This window comes from Pristiophorus japonicus, chromosome 5, assembly GCF_044704955.1.
Source record: "Pristiophorus japonicus isolate sPriJap1 chromosome 5, sPriJap1.hap1, whole genome shotgun sequence".
NCBI classification, from domain to species: Eukaryota; Metazoa; Chordata; class Chondrichthyes; family Pristiophoridae; genus Pristiophorus; species Pristiophorus japonicus.
In genome coordinates, this window is record NC_091981.1 from 179,597,685 (window position 1) to 179,618,942 (window position 21,258).

Below are 21,258 nucleotides of genomic sequence, written 5' to 3' on the forward strand. Positions count from 1 at the left end.
AACTCATGGGGTTGGGGGTAATATATTAGCATGGATAGAGAATTGGCTATCTGACAGAAAACAGAGAGTCAGGTTAAATGGGTCATTTTCAGGTTGGCAATCAGTAACTAGTGGGGTGCCACAGGGATTAGTGCTGGGGCCTCAAATATTTACAATTTATATTAATGACGTGGATGAAGGGGCATAGAAACATAGAAAATAGGTGCAGGAGCAGGCCGTTCGGCCCTTCGAGCCTGCACCACCATTTAACCTGATCATGGCTGATCATGCAACTTCAGTACCCCACTCCTGCCTTCTCTCCATACTCCCTGATCCCTTTAGCCGTAAGGGCCATATCTGACTCCCTTTTGATATATCCAACGAACTCTACTCAACAACTTTCTGTGGTAGAGAATTCCATACGTTCAAAATTCCCTGGGTGAAAAAGTTTCTCCTCATCTCGGTCCTATATGGCTAACCTCTTATCCTTAGACTGTGACCCCTGGTTCTGGACTTCCCCAACATCGGGAACATTCTTTCTGCATCTAACCTGTCCAATCCCATCAGAATTTTATATGCTTCCATCAGATCCCCTCTCATTCTTCTAAATTCCAGTGAATATAAGCCTAGTCAATCCAGTCTTTCTTCATATGTCAGTCCTGTCATCCCGGGAACCAGTCTGGTGAACCTTTGCTGCACTCCCTCAATAGCAAGAATGTCCTTCCTCAGATTAGGAGACCAAAACTGCACACAATATTCAAGGTATGGTCTCACCAAGGCCCTGTACAACTGCAGCAAGACCTCCCTGCTCCTATACTCAAATTTTCTCGCTATGAAGGCTAACATGCCATTTGCTTTCTTTACTGCTTGCTGTACCTGCAGGCCTACTTTCAATGACTGATGTACCTCCCCTTTTACTAATCTGTCACCATTCAGATAATAATCTGCCATCCTGTTTTTGCCAAAAGTGGATAAACTCAAACTTATCCACATTATACTGCATCTTCCATGCATTTGCCCACTCACCTAACCTGTCCAAGTCACCCTGCAGCCTCTTAGCATCCTCCTCACAGCTCACACTGCCACCCAGCTTAGTGTCATCTGCAAACTTGGAGGTATTACATTCAATTCCTTCGTCTAAATCATTAATATATATTGTAAACAGCTGGGGTCTCAGCACTGAACCTTGCGGTACCCCATTAGTCACCGTCTGCTATTCTGAAAAGGACCCGTTTATTTCCACTCTCTGCTTCCTGTCTGCCAACCAGTTCTCTATCCAGGTCAGTACATTATCCCCAATACCATGTGCTTTAATTTTGCACATTAATCTCTTTGTGGGACCTTGTCAAAAGCCTTTTGAAAGTCTAAATACAAAACATCCACTGGTTTTCCCTTATCCACTCTACTAGTTACATCCTCAAAAAATTCTAGAAGATTTGTCAAGCATGATTTCCCTTTCATAAATCCATGCTGACTTGGACAGATCCTGTCACTGCTTTCCAAATGCGCTGCTATTACATCTTTAATAATTGATTCCAGCATTTTCCCCACGACCGATGTCGGGCTAACCGGTCTATAATTCCCTGTTTTTCCCCTCCTTTTTTAAAAAGTGGGGTTACATTAGCTACCCTCCAATCCATAAGAACTGATCCAGAGTCCATGGAATGTTGGAAAATGACCACCAATGCATCTACTATTTCTAGGGCCTTAAGTACTCTGGGATGCAGACTATCAGGCCCTGGGGATTTATCGGCCTTCAATCCCATCAATTTCCCTAACACAATTTCCTGACTAATAAGGATTTCCCTCAGTTCCTCCTTCTCGCTAGACCCTCTGTCCCCTAGTATTTTCGGGAGGTTATTCGTGTGTTCCTTTGTGAAGACATATCCAAAGTATTTGTTCAATTGGTTTGCCATTTCCTTGTTCCCCATTATGAATTCACCTGATTCTGACTGCAAGGGCCCTACATTAGTCTTCACTAATCTTTTTCTCTTCACATATCTATAGAAGCTTTTGCAGTCAGTTTTTATGTTCCCTGCAAGCTTACCAAGTGTAACGTAGCCAAGTCTGCTTATGATACAAAGATAGGTGGGAAAGCAAGTTGTGAGGAGGACGCAAAGAATTTACAAAGGGATATAGATAGCCTCAGTGAGTGGGCAAAGATTTGGCAGATGGAGTATAACGTGGGAAAATGTGAGGTTATCCACTTTGGCAGAAAAAATAGAAAAGCAAATTATAATTTAAATGGAGAAAAATTGCAAAGTGCTGCAGTACAGAGAGACCTGGGGGTCCTTGTGCATGAAATACAAAAGGTTAGCATGCAGGTACAGCAAGTAATCAGGAAGGCAAATAGAATGTTGGCCTTTATTGCAAAGGGGAATAGAGTATAAAAGCAGAGAAGCCCTGCTACAACTGTACAGGGCGTTGGTGAGACCACACCTGGAGTACTGCGTACAGTTTTGGTCTCCTTATTTAAGGAAGGATATATTTGCATTGGAGGCAGTTCAGAGAAAGTTCACAAGGTTGATTCCTGAGATGAAGAAAGGTTGAGCAGGTTGGGCCTACACTCATTGGAGTTTAGAAAAATGAGAGGTGATCTTATTGAAACATATAAGATTCTGAGGGGGCTTGACAAGGTGGATGCAGAGAGGATGTTTTCCCTCTTGGGGGAATCTAGAACTAGGGGGCATAGTTTCAGAATAAGGGGTTGCCCATTTAAAACAGAAATGAGGAGGAATTTCTTCTCTCAGAGAGTCGTGAATCTTTGGCATTCTCTACCCCAAAGAGCTGTGGAGGCTGGGTCTTTGAATATTTTTAAGGTGGAGATAGACAGATTTTTGAACAATAAGGGAGTCAAGGATTATGGGGAGCGGGCAGGGAAGTGAAGTTGAGGCCAGGATCAGATCAGGCATGATCTTATTGAATGGTGGAGCAGGCTCGAGGGGTCAAATGGCCTACTCCTGCTCCTATTTCTTATGTTGTTATGTCATGATACGCACGGTGATGACGTCATGATCTCTGGCCGCAGGAGATCGGGGCACAATGCCATAGCAAAATATGGCGAGAGTCGATATCAGCGTCGTTCCTGGTCATCAAGGCATTTGCACCCCGTTAGCGCCCCTGGGAGTGTTAACGGGAGGCGCAAATACACCCAATTTCTCCCCTATGACTTTAATTCTATAATGGGGCATCTAAAACTGCACACAATACTCTAGCTGTGGCCTAAATTTTGTACAAACGTATTACGTCTTTACTCTTGTATTAGAAGAATGCCTTTACTATATACCTTTACTTAGAAATGCTATTGGCTGCTTTTATAGCTCTATCAGCCTGCAATAAGATGTTCAGGGAATTATGTATTTGAAGCCCAAGGTTTCTTGTTTCATCCATACCTTTCAGCATCATTCAATTGAGCGTATCTTCGTATCTTTTATTTTTCCTCCCAAAAAATATTACCTCACACTTATTGCATTTACCACCTTTTGTCCATTTTGCTAAATTTTCTCACTGTTTTCTAAAATCCCTACTTTTGTATCAGTTGAAAACTTCAAGACTGTGATCGCTGAGAGTTACAAGTACAATATGAGGTGATTGGCTACCTGATTTTTGCCTCTCTCTTCCTATCTTGGTTTCCTCTTAATGTCTCCAAATGATGCCACCTATTTCTTTTCAATTATATTAATCTAATTCAAGACTTTTCATTATGTATTACCTTTCATTTTTATTTCACTGCATTGGTTACTTACAGTCTTCTCTTTAATCATCAAACGTGGCTTCACTTGAACATTATCTGGTGTTGCTGCAGTTAATTCTGGTACAAGGTTAGTCAACTTTTTGCAAAACTTGCTAATGCAAATGGTGTCAATGCAAGATTAAAAAATAAAAAGCATTGTCCAAAACTGCAAATATTTGAGATAATTAGCTATGCCATCTCAGCCACCATTTTATGAAGAGTGTTGGGAAGAATGGGCACATTTTTGTCCTGAAATCACTGGGCTGCATTGTTATTTAATTTGTTTTTCTAGTCTTCTTGTACTTTCTGTACCTTTGATTTTTTAATAAAAGAAGTTGTCACTTTTTTTAATACTTGTAGTTTATAACCATGGCTACATAACCAGTGTACCAAGTTTTATTTCGAATTTCAAAAAAAGCAGAACTGGTACTTGGACTATCCGAATATCAAAACATTCAGACATGAGCTGCACTATTGTCCAAGCAGCATTGAGTACGCCATATTTACACCAAAGTCCAACAGGAAATAAGGTTTGCACCTAAATGTGAAATTACAAATAGTATTTTTATGTTGAAAATCGCTGAGGAATGCAGATGATTGATAAACTCAGACTTTTGTCTTGATTTCAGAGGGGTGAATTTCTGGTCCATGATATCTGAAATGTAAGGGTCAGTGAAGCACCCGTTCCCTCAACATAAGTGAAACCACACTATAAGATTTAAGAGCAGTTGCCTAAGTGTGGGAGAATTAAGAGAATCACAATGCGTTCATTCTGTGGCAGTCCTCTGTGCCAGCTATATTTCGACCACCACGGCAAATGAAAGGCTGGCCACTGGGCGACACTCGGGTCCACAACCCACACACACGTGCACAGCAAGCATACAACGTGAGCCATACTGCCACAAGAAATCTGACAAAGCAAACCATTGGCATCCTGAAGCAACGATTCCGTTGCCTGGACCGCTCTGGAGGAGCCCTGCAGTACAGGTACAGTGTCGAGAATCCAGAACCCTCGGGACCGAGGCCATTCTGGGCTTTCAATCGCCTTTCTGACGTGACAAATCCGGAAACACCCAAGCACAGGTTCGAGTATTTCCGAATTTCAGAACGTCAGAAAGGTGGCGGGGGTCCCGCCGAGGAGCTGTTTAGGCCAGATCTGTCGCGGAGGAGCTGTTCGGGTGGGCCGGCGAGGAGGCCCTGAGGTACGGACAGCCACGGCAAGGCGAGTGGCGGCAAGGCGATGCCCGAGGTCGGGCAGCGGCGGGTCCGGATTCCAGAACATGTTCCGGACAACCCTGCCACCAATCGGTCCGGAGTCAGTGCCATCGTGCATACAAAAATAAACAAATCACCCTTGTGGATTCCCTTAGTGCTCCGTCTGTGTGCCTTTGGCTGTCCTGGTGCTCCTGAGGTGCTTCCCCAGTTACTACAGCATGGCCGGTGGAAGTCTGCTGACTTTCAGTGGAGAGGACTGCAGATAAGCCTTGGAGGGTGACCTCGAGCAACTCGGGACCTAGACAGCACGGCTGCAGACTGCACCATGTCAGCCTGGGCAACAGCAAGAGCACTGGCAGAGTGGGAGCATGAATGCTGTCATCTGGAGAGAGGGGAGCAGGTTCGTTCTCTATAGAGCCACGACCACGCTCCCAGAACGGTGCCTCAGCAATCTTAGTAATCTGTTGGAAAGCAGATTGCTGGAGTGCTGCGACACCGTGGAAGCTCCTTTGAACAGTGGTTTTCAGTGCCCTGATGACAGCAGTCTGAGCTTCCACTGCAGCACTCGGATGTTAGTTGGCTGCTGTTTGCGCTGCAATGGAAGCCGAGATATCGGCCATGAGATGCTGCATCATGGTTGGTTCCACAGGTGTGCTGATGGAGGTAGCCACCTGTTCTATGCCAGACAGGATGAGCCCCAAGCTCTGCGTAAAGCCCTGTGCCAAGTTGGTGACGAACTCCTCCATGCTCTCTGACCTTGAGGGCAGGCTTTCCGGCAGGTTTCCCAGTGCACCAATGTGTGTGTTCACTCATCAACCTTCTTCTGTAGCCTGGTCCATTGAAGTCATCATGTGAGCCCTCTGCAGCAGAACTCGTGTGTGACCTCACCCTCCGGCGAGCTGGCACCTGCGCAATCCTTCCCCTGGCTGCAGCACACTTGTGCCTGTGTCTCACCACATGCAGATCCTGTCTCTATACTGTCCTCTAAATTACGTGCAATGTCACTATCTGAGCTGGTGGCTGCGACTGTGAAATTGATGGTGTGACTTAATCTCACTGTCTTCTTGCTCTTCCTCCACTGCCTGGGCAGGTTGCACTTCTTGGGTATCTGAAAGCAAAAGGGGACAAGTGTATGGTTGTGGTGAGGGAAGAGGAGAATGTAAGAAGTACATGCTTACACCAGCTGCGGTTTGTAAGTCAGAATATATTGTGGGATGAGGGAGAAGTGGGATGAGAGAAGGAGGATTAGGTATGTGGATACCCTCATCTTCTATGGTTTCAGTCCCGCCGATGGCCACAGCCTCAGTAATGGCCCTTCCCATAAAGGCCAGCACCGTCTCCTCCATGGGGATTGGAGCATGCAGGTGCGCCTCTCCCCCTCTGGTTAGTTCCTGCTGCCTCCGGTTGTGTGCCAACTTTTCCTGCAAAAGAGAGGGAAGTGCGTCAGTGAGTGTCGTGCAATCTGTTTGGGTGATGTGGGTGTCATGGTTGAATAGCTGCCAGTGTGTGCAAGCTGTGGGTTTGAGGCTTGCAACAGTGCGAAGTGTGTGAGTGTGAGGTGATGCATATGCATGTTAGGTATGAGGCCTGATTGATAGAGAGATTGTTGGTAGGTGAGTGATGGGGGTGTGGTGAATTGAGCAGTGGCTGAGGCTAGTGGTGCTTGTTTTTGGCACCCTCTCTGTCCCTATTTTTTTTTTTGCATTCTTAGGACCGTTGTCAGGTTGCTCTCGACTCCTTTTATTTTAATAATTCATTCAAGACTTTCTAACAGCTCTTTAAAGCTACTAGCAAAAATGTTTGCTCTCTCAACTTTCCTGCCTGTTTCACCCCGCACCATCCCTTCACCCTCTCACCACCATTCTTCCTTCCACTTACTGTCTCCCAACTCTAAGCCCGCTTCACCCGAGGGCTACAGTTTATCTTCGTTCATTGTGTGCAATGCTAGAAGGAATCGACGAATAACAAATAAAATGTAATGCTACTGGCATCACACTGAGAGAAATTAGAACTCTGTACAGAAGTATATTTATAGCCTGCATGAGTTACATTGCTCGGAAACATCAATGTATTAAGATTTTTTACGATTTATAAATAACACCTGGATACTCTCTCTAGCAGAAGTTATGACTAAAGGTGACAAAACACATCACAAATATTCCAGCAGAATATTCAATGCAATATTTGCTAACTCTTTTTAAAACATTCCAAGTCTGCAAACATTTTTGATTGCAAGGTACTTACTGGAAATTGCGATAGAGGTGAAAAAGGATGGGCTGGTACAGTCTTTATCTGCAAAATAAAAGAAAACAAGGTCAGTGCTGCAGTTACAGACTGAATAACACTGATGTAATGAATTTGGAACATCAGTAGTGTCAGAAGTATATTGCACACAAATCGCTTTTTATTCAGATTGCGTCCTTACAATTGAGCTGGTAAGAAATAGGAGCTAATGTGTGATTTAATATAAATATTCTGTAATTTATGTATTATTAGAACATAAGAAATAGCAGGAGTAGGCCATCTGGCCCCTCGAGCCTGCTCCGCCATTCAATAAGACCGTGGGCGATCTGATCTTGGCCTCAACTCCACTTCCATGCCCTCTCCCCATAATCCTTGACTCGTTTTTTCGTTCAAAAAGTCCTGCTAACCCATACGTTTTGCAAATCCCTCGCTTTTCAGTGGGCAGACCCAGCACGTCCTCTGGGACTGCAGGTTAAGGTTTCCTGCATCAGAAAAGGCTTCAGTCAAAAACCTACATGGCAGCTTTACTTATTGTATTCCTTTATGCTCCAATGTTGCTTCCTTATTTGTAGGGATAGATAGCTCACAACCATAGGTGCCATTAATGCTGTTCTGGGTTTAGCAGGTACTGCAGTAGTTCACCTCAGATCCTTTGTTCCAGGCCAGTACTTGACAAAGCAGCCAAAACCAAGGGCTCAATTTTCCCCAAAACTTTTTTTTGGCGTACTTGAAGCGTTATGCCTGTTTTTTGGGGGCCCCAGTACGGCAAAAATTTGTTTTCCAAGTTTTCCTGTTGGATTTCTTCATTTTGTCATGGCCTAACCTGTCCTTTAGTTTCGGGGGTGGAGTCTTGATCTGTGCCAAAAAGACCGGGTTGCCACGGTAACCAGGCACACAATGCTAGCTGAGGCTGCAAAGTGAAACATACAGCCAGCTCCCAACACATTAAAACATATTGCATCAACTTAAAAACACATTAAAATATATTGCAGCAACTTACCTCCAATTATTAAAGCCGGTCCCGCTCCCCGTCCCTAGCCCTGGCCAAAGGGCTTGGTGGTCTGATTGCCGAGCCCGCCCCGAGCCACTTGCCGATGCAGGTCCAGCTCCAGCTCCACCACCGCCCCCCACCCCACCCCCCAGTGCCTTGCCAGTCCCACCCCCCACCCCACCCCACCCCATTCACCCCGCCGCCCCCCACCCCCTCGCCCGCCCAGCCACGAATGCCTTGCCGGTCCCGTCCCCCGCCCCTATCCCTGGCCAAAGGACTTGGTGGTCTGATTGCCGAGCCCACCCCGAGCCTCTTGCCGATGCAGGTCCAGCTCCAGCTCCAGCACCGCTCCCCACCTCACCCCCCCCAGCCCTGAGTGCCTTGCCAGTCCCACCCCCCCCCCCACCCCATTTGCCCCGCCGCCCCCCACCCCCTCGCCCGCCCAGCCATGAATGCCTTGCCGGTCCCGTCCCCCGCCCCTATCCCTGGCCGAAGGGCTTGCCGATCCGACCCCGCGATCGATCCTGACCCCAAGTGCCTTGCCGGTCTGCTCCCCCGCTCCTAGCCCTGGCTGAAGGGCTTGCCAATCCGTTCCTCCACCCCTAGCTCTGGCCGAAAGGCTTGCCGGTCCAATCCCCTGCCCGACCCTGGCCCCGAGTGCCTTGCCGGTCCACTCCCCCACCCTTAGCCCAGGCTGAATGGCCTCCCTGTACACTCCCCCGCCCCTATCCCAAGCCAAGTGGCCTCCCAGTTCTCTCCCCCGCTCCTAGCCCATTCCGAACGGCCTCCCGGTCCGCTCCTCCGCCCTTACCTCAGGCCGAATGGCCTCCTTCTTCCTGGTCCCCGCTCCTAACTACACCCTAAAGGCCAACCCCCCACCCTCTCTCTCCCCCCATACCCCCTCTCCCCTCCTCATTCCACACTCCCTCTCTCTTCCACCCCCCATCTCTCTCTTTCCCCGTCCCCACCTCCCTCTTTTCCCCTCCCCACCTCTCTTGTTCCCCCATCCCCACCTCTCTTGTTCCCCCATCCCCACCTGCCACCTCTCTCTCTGCCCCCCCTCTCTCTCCCACTCGCCACCTTTCTCTCTCCCCCCCCGCCAACTCTCTCTCTCTCCCCTCCCCCCACCTCTCTCTCTCTCCCCCCCCACCTCTCTCTCTCTTCCCCCCCCCACCTCTCTCTCTCTCCCCCCCCACCTCTCTCTCTCGCTCCCCTCCCCCCACCTCTCTCTCACCCCCGCCCCCCCCACCCACCAATCTCTCTCCAAGCAGCCTGCTCCAAAAAAACGGCGCAAATCACTGGGGAAAATTGAGCCCCAAGACTTGTAATTCAGTATCCAGGAAAGTAGCAAAGACTCAGAACTAATCATAGAATCTTGCAGCACAGGAGGAGGACATTTGGTTAATGGTGCATCTCCCAGCTCTTTGAAGGAGCTTTGAAAGGGTCCCACTCCCTTGCTCTTTCCCCATAGTCCTGCAATATTTTTCCTTTTCAAGTATTTATCCAATTCCCTTTTAAAAGTTACAATTGAATCTGCTTCCACCATCTTTACAGGTAGTCCATTCCAGATCTTGGAAAACTGCAAAATGACCACTGAGTTATGGTTATTTACAAAAAAATGGATAAACTTCCTGTATTATACAATATCCCTCCAGATTACAGAAAGCCATCATCCAACTATTTATTAATCTATCGAAAAGTTTTGAGATAGGTGAAACCTTCTCCCACAAATATCTATGGCTCAATAGGATACGTTAGTCTAGTGGTTATGTTACTGGACAAGTAATCAAGAAAATGTGGCAGTTTGAGAACTTGATTTCAGTTTTTTTCAATCTGATGTCATAATAATGCATATGGATTCACCAACATCCTTTAGGGAAGGAAATCTGCTGACCTCAACCAGTCTGGCCTTTATATGACAATAGTCCCACGCCAATGCGATTGATCTTTAACTTCCCTCTGAAGTGGCCTACGAAACCACAGTTGTATCAAACTGGTCCGCCTGTAACGGTTGAAGGCCCAGCACCACCTTCTCAGGGTAGATGGGGATGGGCAATAAATTCCAGACATCCCAGTGATAACGCTAGTGGGAGTTGTGTACAGACCACCAAACAATCATAGTAAGGTTGGGAATGGCATCAAACAGGAAATTAGGAATGCGTGCAATAAAGGTACAGCAGTTATCATGGGGGTGACTTTAATCTACATATAGATTGGGCTAAACAAACTGGTAGCAATACGGTGGAGGAGGATTTCCTGGAGTGTAGAATGGATGATATTTTAGATCAATATGTCGAGAAACCAACTAGAGAGCTGGCCATCATAGACTGGGTGTTGTGCAATGAGAGAAGATTAATTAGCAATCTTGTTGGAGAAGAGTGACCATAATATGGTAGAATTCTTCATTAAGATGGAGAGTGACACAGTTAATTCAGAGACTAGAGTCCTGAACTTAAAGAAAGTAACTTCGATGGTATGAGACGTGAATTGGCTAGAATAGACTGGCGAATGATACTTAAAGGGTTGACGGTGGATAGGCAAAGACAAACATTTAAAGATCACATGGATAAACTTCAACAATTGTACATCCTTGTCTGGAGTAAAAATAAAATGGGGAAGGTGGCTCAACCGTGGCAAACAAGGGAAATTAGGGATAGTGTTGAATCCAAGGAAGAGGCATATAAAGAAATTGGCCAGAAAAAGCAGAAAACCTGAGGATTGGGAGAAATTTAGAATTCAGCAGAGGAGGACAAAGGGTATAATTAGGAGGGGGAAAATAGAGTACGAGAGGAAGCTTGCAGGGAACATAAAAACTGACATGAAAAGCTTCGACAGATACATGAAGAGAAAAAGATTTGTGAAGACAAATGTGGGTCCCTCACAGTCAGAATCAGGCCAATTTATAATGGTAAACAAAGAAATTGCAGACCAACTAAACAAATACTTTGGTTCTGTCTTCACGAAGGAAGACACAAGTAACCTTCCGGAAATACTAGGGGACCAAGGGTCAAGTAAGAAGGAGGAACTGAAGGAAATCCTTATTAGTCAGCAAATTGTGTTAGGAATTGAAGGCCGATAAATCCCCAGGGCCTGATAATCTGCATCCCAGAGTACTTAAGGAAGTGGCCCTAGAAATAGTGGATGCATTGGTGATCATTTTCCAACAGTCTATTGACTCTGGATCAGTTCCTATCGACTGGAGGGTAGCTAATGTAACACCACTTTTTAAAAAAGGAGGAAGAGAGAAAACGGGGAATTATAGATCGGTTAGCCTGACATCGGTGGTGGGGAAAATGTTGGAATCAATTATTAAAGATGAAATAGCAGCGCATTTGGAAAGCAATGACAGGATCGATCCAAGTCAGCATGGATTTATGAAAGGGAAATCATGCTTGACAAATCTTCTAGAATTTTTTTGAGGATGTAACTAGTAGAGTGGACAAGGGAGAACCAGTGAATGTGGTGTATTTGGACTCTCAAAAGGCTTTTGACAAGGTCCCGCACAAGAGATTGGTGTGCAAAATTAAAGCACATGATATTAAGGGTAATGTACTGATGTGGATAGAGAACTGGTTGGCAGACAGGAAGCAGAGAGTCGGGATAAACAGGTCCTTTTCAGAATGGCAGGCAGTGCCTAGTGTGGTGCCACAGGACTCAGTGCTGGGACCCCAGCTATTTACAAGATACATCAATGACTTAGATGAAGGAATTGAGAATAATATCTCCAAGTTTGCAGATGACACTAAGCTGGGTGGCAGTGTGAGCTGTGAAGAAGATGCTAAGAGGTGACTTGAACAGGTTAGGTAAGTGGGCAAATGCATGGCAGATGCGGTATAATGTGGATAAATGTGAGGTTATCCACTTTGGTGGCAAAAACATGAAGGCAGAATATTAGCTGAATGGCGGCAGATTAGGAAAAGGAGAGGTGCAACGAGAGCTGGGTGTCATGGTAAATCAGTCATTGAAGATTGGCATGCAGGTGCAGCAGACGGTGAAGATGGCAAATGGCATGTTGGCCTTCATAGCTAGGGGATTTGAGTATAGGAACAGGGAGGTCTTGCTGCAGCTGTACAGTGCCTTGGTGAGGCCTCACCTGGAATATTGTGTTCAGTTTTGGTCTCCTAATCTGAGGAAGGACGTTCTTGCTATTGAGGAAGTGCAGCGAAGGTTCACCAGACTGATTCCTGGGATGGCAGGACTGACATATGAGGAGAGACTGGATCGACTGGGCCTGTATTCACTGGAGTTTAGAAGAGTGAAAGGGGATCTCATAGAAACACATAAAATTCTGATGGGACTGGACAGGTTAGATGCAGGAAGAATGTTCCCGATGTTGGGGAAGTCCAGAATCAGGGGTCACAGTCGAAGGATAAGGGGTAAGCCATTTAGGACCGAGATGAGGAGAAACTTCTTCACTCAGAGAGTTGTTAACCTGTGGAATTATCTTCCGCAGAGTGTTGTTGATGTCAGTTCGTTAGATATATTCAAGAGGGAGTTGGATATGGCCCTTACGGCTAAAGGGAACAAGGGGTATGGAGAGAAAGCAGGAAAGGGGTACTGAGGTGAATGATCAGCCATGATCTTATTGAATGGTGGTGCAGGCTCGAAGGGCCAAATGGCCTACTCTTGCACCTATTTTCTATGTTTCTATGAAAGGTAACTTCGACGGTATGAGACGTGAATTGGCTAGGATAGACTGGCGAATGATACTTAAAGGGTTGACGGTGGATAGGCAATGGCAAACATTTAAAGATCACATGGATGAATTTCAACAATTGTACATCCCTGTCTGGCATAAAAATAAAACGGGGAAGATGGCTCAACCGTGGCTTACAAGCGAAATTAGGAATAGCGTTAAATCCAAGGAAGAGGCATATAAAGTGGCCAGAAAAAGCACCAAACCTGAGGACTGGGAGAAATTTAGAATTCAACAGAGGAGGACAAAGGGTTTAATTAGGAGGGGGAAAATAGAATATGAGAGTAAAATTGCAGGGAACATAAAAACTGACTGCAATAGCTTCTGCAGCTATATGAAGAGAAAAAGATTAGTGAAGACAAATGTGGGTCCCTTACAGTCAGAATCAGGCGAATTTATAATGGAGAACAAAGAAATGGCAGACCAATTGAACAAATACATTGGTTCTGTCTTCAGTAAGGAAGACCCAAATAACCTTCCGGGAATACTAGGGAACTAGGGTCTAGTGAGAAGGAGGAACTGAAGGAAATCCTTATTAGTCAGCAAATTGTGTTAGGAAAATTGATGGGATTGAAAGCTGATAATTCCCCAGGGCCTGATAGTCTGCATCCCAGAGTACTTAAGAAAGTGGCCCGAGAAGTAGTGGAATGCAATGGTAGTCATTTTCCAACATTCTATCGACTCTGCATCAGTTCCTATGGACTGGAGGGTAGCTAATGTAACCCCATTTTTTAAAAAAGGAAGGAGAAAGAAAACAGGTAATTATAGACCGGTCAGCCTGACATCGATGGTGGGGAAAATGTTGGAATCAATGATTAAAGATGTAATAGCAGTGCATTTGGAAAGCAGTGACAGGATCAGTCCAAGTCGGCATGGATTTATGAAAGGGAAATCATGCTTGACAAATCTTCTAGAATTTTTTGAGGATGTAACTAGTAGAGTGGACAAGGGGGAGCCAGTGGATGTGGTGTATTTGGACTTTCAAAAGTCTTTTGACAAGGTCCCACACAAGAGATTAGTGTGCAAAATTAAAGCATTTGGTATTGGGGTAATGTACTGATGTGGATAGAAAACTGGTTGGCAGACAGGAAGCAAAGATTAGCAATAAATGGGTCCTTTTCAGAATGACAGTGGGGTACCGCAAGGTTCAGTGCTGGGACCCCAGCTATTTACAATATACATTAATGATTTAGATGAAGGAATTGAATGTAATATCTCCAAGTTTGCAGCTGACATTAAGCTGGGTGGCAGTGTGAGCTGTGAGGAGGATGCTAAGAGGCTGCAGGGTGACTTGGACAGGTTAGGTGCGTGGGCAAGTACTTGGCAGATGCGGTATAATGTAGATACATGTGAGGTTATCCACTTTGGCGGTAAAAACAGGGAGGCAGATTATTATCTGAATGGTGACAGATTAGTAAAAGGGGAGGTGCAACGAGACCTGAGCGTCATGGTACATCAGTCATTGAAAGTTGGCATACAGGTACAGTAGGCGATGAAGAATGCAAATGGCATGTTGGCCTTCATAGCGAGCGGATTTGAGTGTAAGAGCAGGGAGGTCTTAATAAAGTTGTACAGGGCCTTGGTGAGGCCATACCTTGAATCTTGTGTACAGTTTTGGTCTCCTAATCTGAGGAAGGACCTTCTTGCTATTGAGGTTGTGCAGCGAAGGTTCACCAAACTGATTCCCAGGATGACAGGACTAACAGATGGAGAAAGACTGGATCGACTAGGCTTATATTCATTGGAATTTAGAAGAATGAGAGGGGATCTCATAGAAACATATAAAGTTCTGACGTGATTGGACAGGTTACATGAAGGAAGAATGTTCCCAATGTTGGGGAAGTCCACAACCAGGGGTCACAGTCTAAGGATAAGGGGTAAGCCATTTAGGACCGAGATGAGGAGAAACTTCTTCACTCAGAGAGTTGTGAGCATGTGGAATTCTCTACCACAGAAAGTTGTGGAGGCCAGTTTGTTAGATATATTCAAAAGGGAGTTAGATGTGGCCCTTACGGCTAAAGGGATCAAGGGGTATGGAGAGAAAGCAGGAATGGGGTACTGAAGTGCATGATCAGCCATGATCATATTGAATGGTGGTGCAGGGTCGAAGGGCCGAATGGCCTACTCCTGCACCTATTTTCTATGTTTCTATGACCCTATCCTCAAAATGAATTGAAAAATCTTGAAAAAATGTTTCTAATTGACCTCATTTAAAAATGCATAAAAATTAAGAAAGAAACCAGTCATTTCCTGTTGATGTCTAATTTACATGGTCTGCTTTTAGCCTTGAACTGATCTCAAGAACAACAGCAATCAGCCCTTGTCGCCTTAAAAGTTATACTGCTGCACCTTAGCAGCATACTACTATAATGGCCTGCAATTTGCGGTCAGCGGTGAAGCAAAGGCATCTGCCGTCAGCGGTGAAGCAAAGGCATCTGCCGCTGGCCCTGAAGAAAGCTGCCCACAGAGATCTCGCAATCACTGTTGCGAGAAGTTTGACTTTTTCGATGTTTAAGTGATTTCAGTGCAGTGTAGTGGGAATTCCATCGTGTGGTCTGCAGTGACACCAACAAGCTGTCTAAGCAGCCAATCATATTACAGAATTCTCACAGACCGGAAACGAGAAGCTGCGTTTATCCTGACTTTTTAAAAATGTTAAGAGAGTAAAAAAGGATTGGGGCTCTCACCTGCAATATCATGAACAAACTATAAAACAATTTAAAAAAAAATGAAAATATACATTTTTTTTAAAAAGATATAATTTCAAATCCCACCACAGCAGCTGGGTCAGCTAATTAAATAAATCTGGAATAAAAAGCTAGTATCAGTTGCATTGACTATGAAACTACCAGATTGTTGCAAAAACCCATCTGGCTCACTCATGCCGTTAGGGAAGAAAATCTGTCGCCCTTACCTGGTCTGGCCTATATGTGACTCCAGACCAACAGCAATGTGATAGAAACATAGAAACATAGAAAATAGGTGCAGGAGTAGGCCATTCGGCCCTTCTAGCCTGCACCGCCATTCAATGAGTTCATGGCTGAACATGCAACTTCAGTACCCCATTCCTGCTTTCTCGCCATACCCCTTGATCCCCCTAGTAGTAAGGACTACATCGAACTCCTTTTTGAATATATTTCGTGAATTGGCCTCAACAACTTTCTGTGGTAGAGAATTCCACAGGTTCACCACTCTCTGGGTGAAGAAGTTTCTCCTCATCTCGGTCCTAAATGGCTTACCCCTTATCCTTAGACTGTGACCCCTGGTTCTGGACTTCCCCAACATTGGGAACATTCTTCCTGCATCTAACCTGTTTAAATCCATCAGAATTTTAAACGTTTCTATGAGGTCCCTCTCATTCTTCCGAACTCCAGTGAATACAAGCCCAGTTGATCCAGTCTTTCTTGGTAGGTCAGTCCCGCCATCCCGGAAATCAGTCTGGTGAACCTTCGCTGCACTCCCTCAATAGCAAGAATGTCCTTCCTCAAGTTAGGAGACCAAAACTGTACACAATACTCCAGGTGTGGCCTCACCAAGGCCCTGTACAACTGCAGCAACACCTCCCTGCCCCTGTACTCAAATCCCCTCGCTATGAAGGCCAACATGCCATTTGCTTTCTTAACCGCCTGCTGTAACTGCATGCCAACCTTCAATGACTGATGTACCATGACACCCAGGTCTCGTTGCACCTCCCCTTTTCCTAATCTGTCACCATTCAGATAATAGTCTGTCTCTCTGTTTTTACCACCAAAGTGGATAACCTCACATTTATCCACATTATACTTCATCTGCCATGCATTTGCCCACTCACCTAACCTATCCAAGTCGCTCTGCAGCCTCATAGCATCCTCCTCGCAGCTCATACTGCCACCCAACTTAGTGTTATTCGCAAATTTGGAGATACTACATTTAATCCCGTCGTCTAAATCATTAATGTACAGTGTAAACAGCTGGGGCCCCAGCACAGAACCTTTCGGTACCCCCCTAGTCACTGCCTGCCATTCTGAAAAGTACCCATTTACTCCTACTCTTTGCTTCCTGTCTGACAACCAGTTCTCAATCCATGTCAGCACACTACCCCCAATCCCATGTGCTTTAACTTTGCACATTAATCTCTTGTGTGGGACCTTGTCGAAAGCCTTCTGAAAGTCCAAATATACCACATCAACTGGTTCTCCCTTGTCCACTTTACTGGAAACAACCTCAAAAAATTCCAGAAGATTTGTCAAGCATGATTTCCCTTTCACAAATCCATGCTGACTTGGACCTATCATGTCACCTCTTTCCAAATGCGCTGCTATGACATCCTTAATAATTGATTCCATCATTTTACCCACTACCGATGTCAGACTGACCGGTCTATAATTCCCTGTTTTCTCTCTCCCTCCTTTTTTAGAAAGTGGGGTTACATTGGCTACCCTCCACTCGATAGGAACTGATCCAGAGTCAATGGAAAATGACTGTCAATGCATCCGCTATTTCCAAGGCCACCTCATTAAGTACTCTGGGATGCAGTCCATCAGGCCCTGGGGATTTATCGGCCTTCAATCCCATCAATTTCCCCAACACAATTTCCCGACTAATAAGGGTTTCCCTCAGTTCCTCCTCCTTACTAGACCCTCTGACCCCTTTTATATCCGGAAGGTTGTTTGTGTCCTCCTTAGTGAATACCGAACCAAAGTACTTGTTCAATTGGTCCTCCATTTCTTTGTTCCCCGTTATGACTTCCCCTGATTCTGACTGCAGGGGACCTACGTTTGTCTTTTAACTGGCCTCTGAAGTGTCCTAGCAAGCCACTCAATTATAATAAACCACGACAGAGAAATATACAAAGAATAAAACAGGATGGACCGCTTGGCATTGACCTCGGCACCAGACACAACTCAATGCAGCCCTGTCCAGTCAACCCAGCAAAGTCCTCTTCACGAGCATCTGGAGACGTGTGCCTAAATTAGGAGAGCTGTCCCACAGGCTAGTCAAGAAACAGCCTGACATAGTCATATTCACAGAACCATACCTTTCAGCCAACATTAATTGCACTGTGCTCAGTTCCATTCGCAACTCCTCAGAAAATGAAGCAGTCCGTGTCTCCATCATCATCCCAGGCTATTGTCCTGTCCCACTGACAGGACAGACCCACCAGAGGTGTCAGCACAGTGGTATACAGTCAGGAGGAACCCTGGGAGTCCTCAACATTGATTCCGGACCCCATGAAGGAACCCTCCTGCTGATTACCACCTAACACCCTTGCACAGCTGGTGAATCAGCATTCCTCCATGTTGAACACCACTTGGAAGAAGCACTGAGGGTAGCAAGGGCACAGAACATCCTCTGGTGGGGGACTTCAATGTTTCATTACCAATAGTGGCTCAGTAGCACCATTATTGACCAAGCTGGTCGAATCCTGAAGGCCATAGCTGCCAGAGTGGGCCTGCAGCAGGTGGTGAGAGAACCAACACGAGGGGAAAAATGTACTTGACCTCGTTCTCACCAATCTATCGTTGCAGATGCATCTGTCCATGGACAGCATTGATAGGAGTGACCACTGCACAGATCTTCTGGAGACAAAGTCCCGTCTTCACACCGCGGACACCCTCCATCATGTTATGTGGCACAACCATCGTGCTAAATGGGATAGATTCAGAACAGATCTAGCAGCTAAAACTGGCATCCATGAAGCACTGTGGGCCATCAGCAGCAGCAGCAGAATGGTGTTCCATCACAATCTATAACTTCATGGCCAGGCATATCCCACAACTACCATTACCATCAAGTCAGGGACCAACCCTGGTTCAATGAGGAGTGCCACATCCAGTCATAAATGATGGTGGACAATTAAACAACTAACAGGAAGAGGAGGCTCCATGAATAGAACGATCCGTGCCTCTAGCCGAGCTGTTCCAGTCCAGCTACAACACTGGCATCTACCCTACAATGTGGAAAACTGCCCAGGTATGTCCTGTTCACAAAAAGCAGGACAAATCCAATCTGGCCAATTACTGCCCCATCAGTCGACTCTCAATCATCAGCAAAGTGATGGAAGGGCGTGCCTTGATGACCCCGAGATGCAGAATGCCCTCAGCGCTTGGTCTACCCTCCAGGCCTCCATAACCAATGCCTGCGAAGAGATGCTCGGTCATTCAACCAGGAATTACCAGGACTAGTTTTGCTGAGAATGACCAGTAGATCTAAGAGATAATAGATCACAAGTGCAGGGCATTTCTGAGCCTTAAACAACAACCCAACTCGGGAGTAGCAAGACAGCATTACAGGCGGCTTAAGGCCGAAGTTCAACGAAAAACTCGGAACCTAAAGAACAGATGGTGGATGGAGAAAGCACACAGCTGGCCGACAGCCATGATGTACGAGGATTCTTCACCAGTCAAGGCCAGCTGTGGCCCAAAAGCCCAAGGCCCCACCCCACTGCTGGCCAAGAATGGGGAAACACTCATCAAGGACACCGAGGCAGTCAGGGACCGCTGGAAGGAGCACTTCGAAGATCTCCTCAATCGAGACTCTGCCTTTGACTTGAGTGTCCTCGACTCCATCCCGCAGCATGCTACCTGCCACCACCTCAGTAAAACCCCAGCCCTGCCCGAGGTAGAAAAAGCCATAAGACAGCTGAAGAACAACAAGGCTACGGGAGCGGATGGAATCCCCGCTGAGGCACTGAAGTATGGCGGAGAGGCACTGTTGGCGCGAATATATGACCTCATCTCTCTCATCTGGAGGAAGGAGAGAGTGACGGGAGATCTCAGAGATGCAGTGATCGTGACCATCTTTAAAAAAAGGGACAAGTCCGACTGCGGCAACTCAGAGGAATCTCCCTCTTATCAGCCACATCCACTGGTTCCCCTTTATCCACCCTGTTCGTTACATCCTCAAAGAATTCCAGGTGTGTGTATTTGGACTTCCAGAAGGCATTTGACAAGGTATTACATAAAAGCTCACTGCACAAGATAAAAGTGCACGGGATTGGGGGTAATATACTAGCATGGATAGAGGATTGGCTAACTAACAGAAAACAGAGAGTTGGGATAAATGGTTCATTCTCGGATTGGCAATCAGTAACTAGTGGGGTGCCGCAGGGATCAGTGCTGGGACCCCAACTATTTACAATCTATATTAACGACTTGGAAGAAGGGACCGAATGTAACATAGCCAAATTTGCTGACGATACAAAGATGCGAGGAAAAGCAATGTGTGAGGAGCACACAAAAAACCTGCAAAAGGACATAGACAGGCTAAGTGAGTGGGCAAAAATTTGGCAGATGGAGTATAATGTTGGAATGTGTGAGGTTATGCACTTTGGCAGAAAAAAAAAAATCGAAAAGCAAGTTATTATTTAAATGGAGAAAAATTGCAAAGTGCTGCAGTACAGCGGGACCTGGGGGTCCTGGTGCATGAAACACAAAAGGTTACGATGCAGGTACAGTGAGTGATCAGGAAGGCCAATGGAATCTTGGCATTTATTGCAAAAGGGATGGAGTATAAAAGCAGGGAAGACTTGCTAAAGTTATACAGGATATTGGTGAGGCCACACCTGGAATACTACGTACAGTTTTGGTTTCCATATTTAAGAAAGGATCTACTTGCTTTGGAGGCAGTTCACAGAAGGTTCACAAGATTGATTCCAGAGATGAGGGAGTTGACTTATGAGGAAAGGTTGAGTCGGTTGGGCCTCTACTCATTGGAATTCAGAAGAATGAGAGGTGATCTTATCGAAACGTATAAGATTATGAAGGGGCTTGATAAGGTGGAAGCAGAGAGGAAGTTTCCACTGATAGGGGAGACTAGAATTAGGGGGCATAATCTTAGAATAAGGGGTCGCCCATTTAAAACTGAGATGAGGAGGAATTTCTTCTCTCAGAGGGTTGTAAATCTGTGGAATTTGCTGCCTCAGAGAGCTGTGGAAGCTGGGTCATTGAATAAATTTAAGATAGAGATAGACAGTTTCTTAACCAATAAGGGAATAAGGGGTTATGGGGAGCGGGCAGTGAAGTGGACTTGAGTCCATGATCGGATCAGCCATGATCGTATTAAATGGCGGAGCAGGCTCGAGGGGCCGTATAACAGCCAATTTATGCACAGAAATGCTACTGCTGTGCTGTATATTATAACTTTTTCAACATGATAAAATGCCAAACAATTAGTGCTTTTCTTCAGAGTACTTAATGCAGAGTTAAACATTGAGGTAAAGTAAATCAAATGCTCCTATTAATAGGCCAAGGATATAAAGAATTGTGGTGAATTTTAACAATTTGCTAATCATGCATTTATATTTTTAGCTTTCGGCCAATACCACCTCTGACGTCAGTGACAAATTGCAAATATAAACAGAGCCATTAGAGACAGCATGCACTTAACAAGATAAGTGGTTTCAACCGATGCCACCAAGTG

General features: G+C 45.7%; 1 protein-coding gene across 1 annotated transcript in view; it reads right to left on the reverse strand.

Annotated features, from left to right (window-relative positions):
- Window positions 1–21,258, reverse strand: part of LOC139264533 (band 4.1-like protein 4B) — a 457,521-nt gene that overhangs the window by 31,312 nt on the left and 404,951 nt on the right. The window contains exon 23 of the mRNA XM_070881140.1: window positions 7,172–7,219. Within this exon, the coding sequence (XP_070737241.1) occupies window positions 7,172–7,219 (48 nt within the window). The remainder of the gene's footprint in view (window positions 1–7,171; window positions 7,220–21,258) is intronic.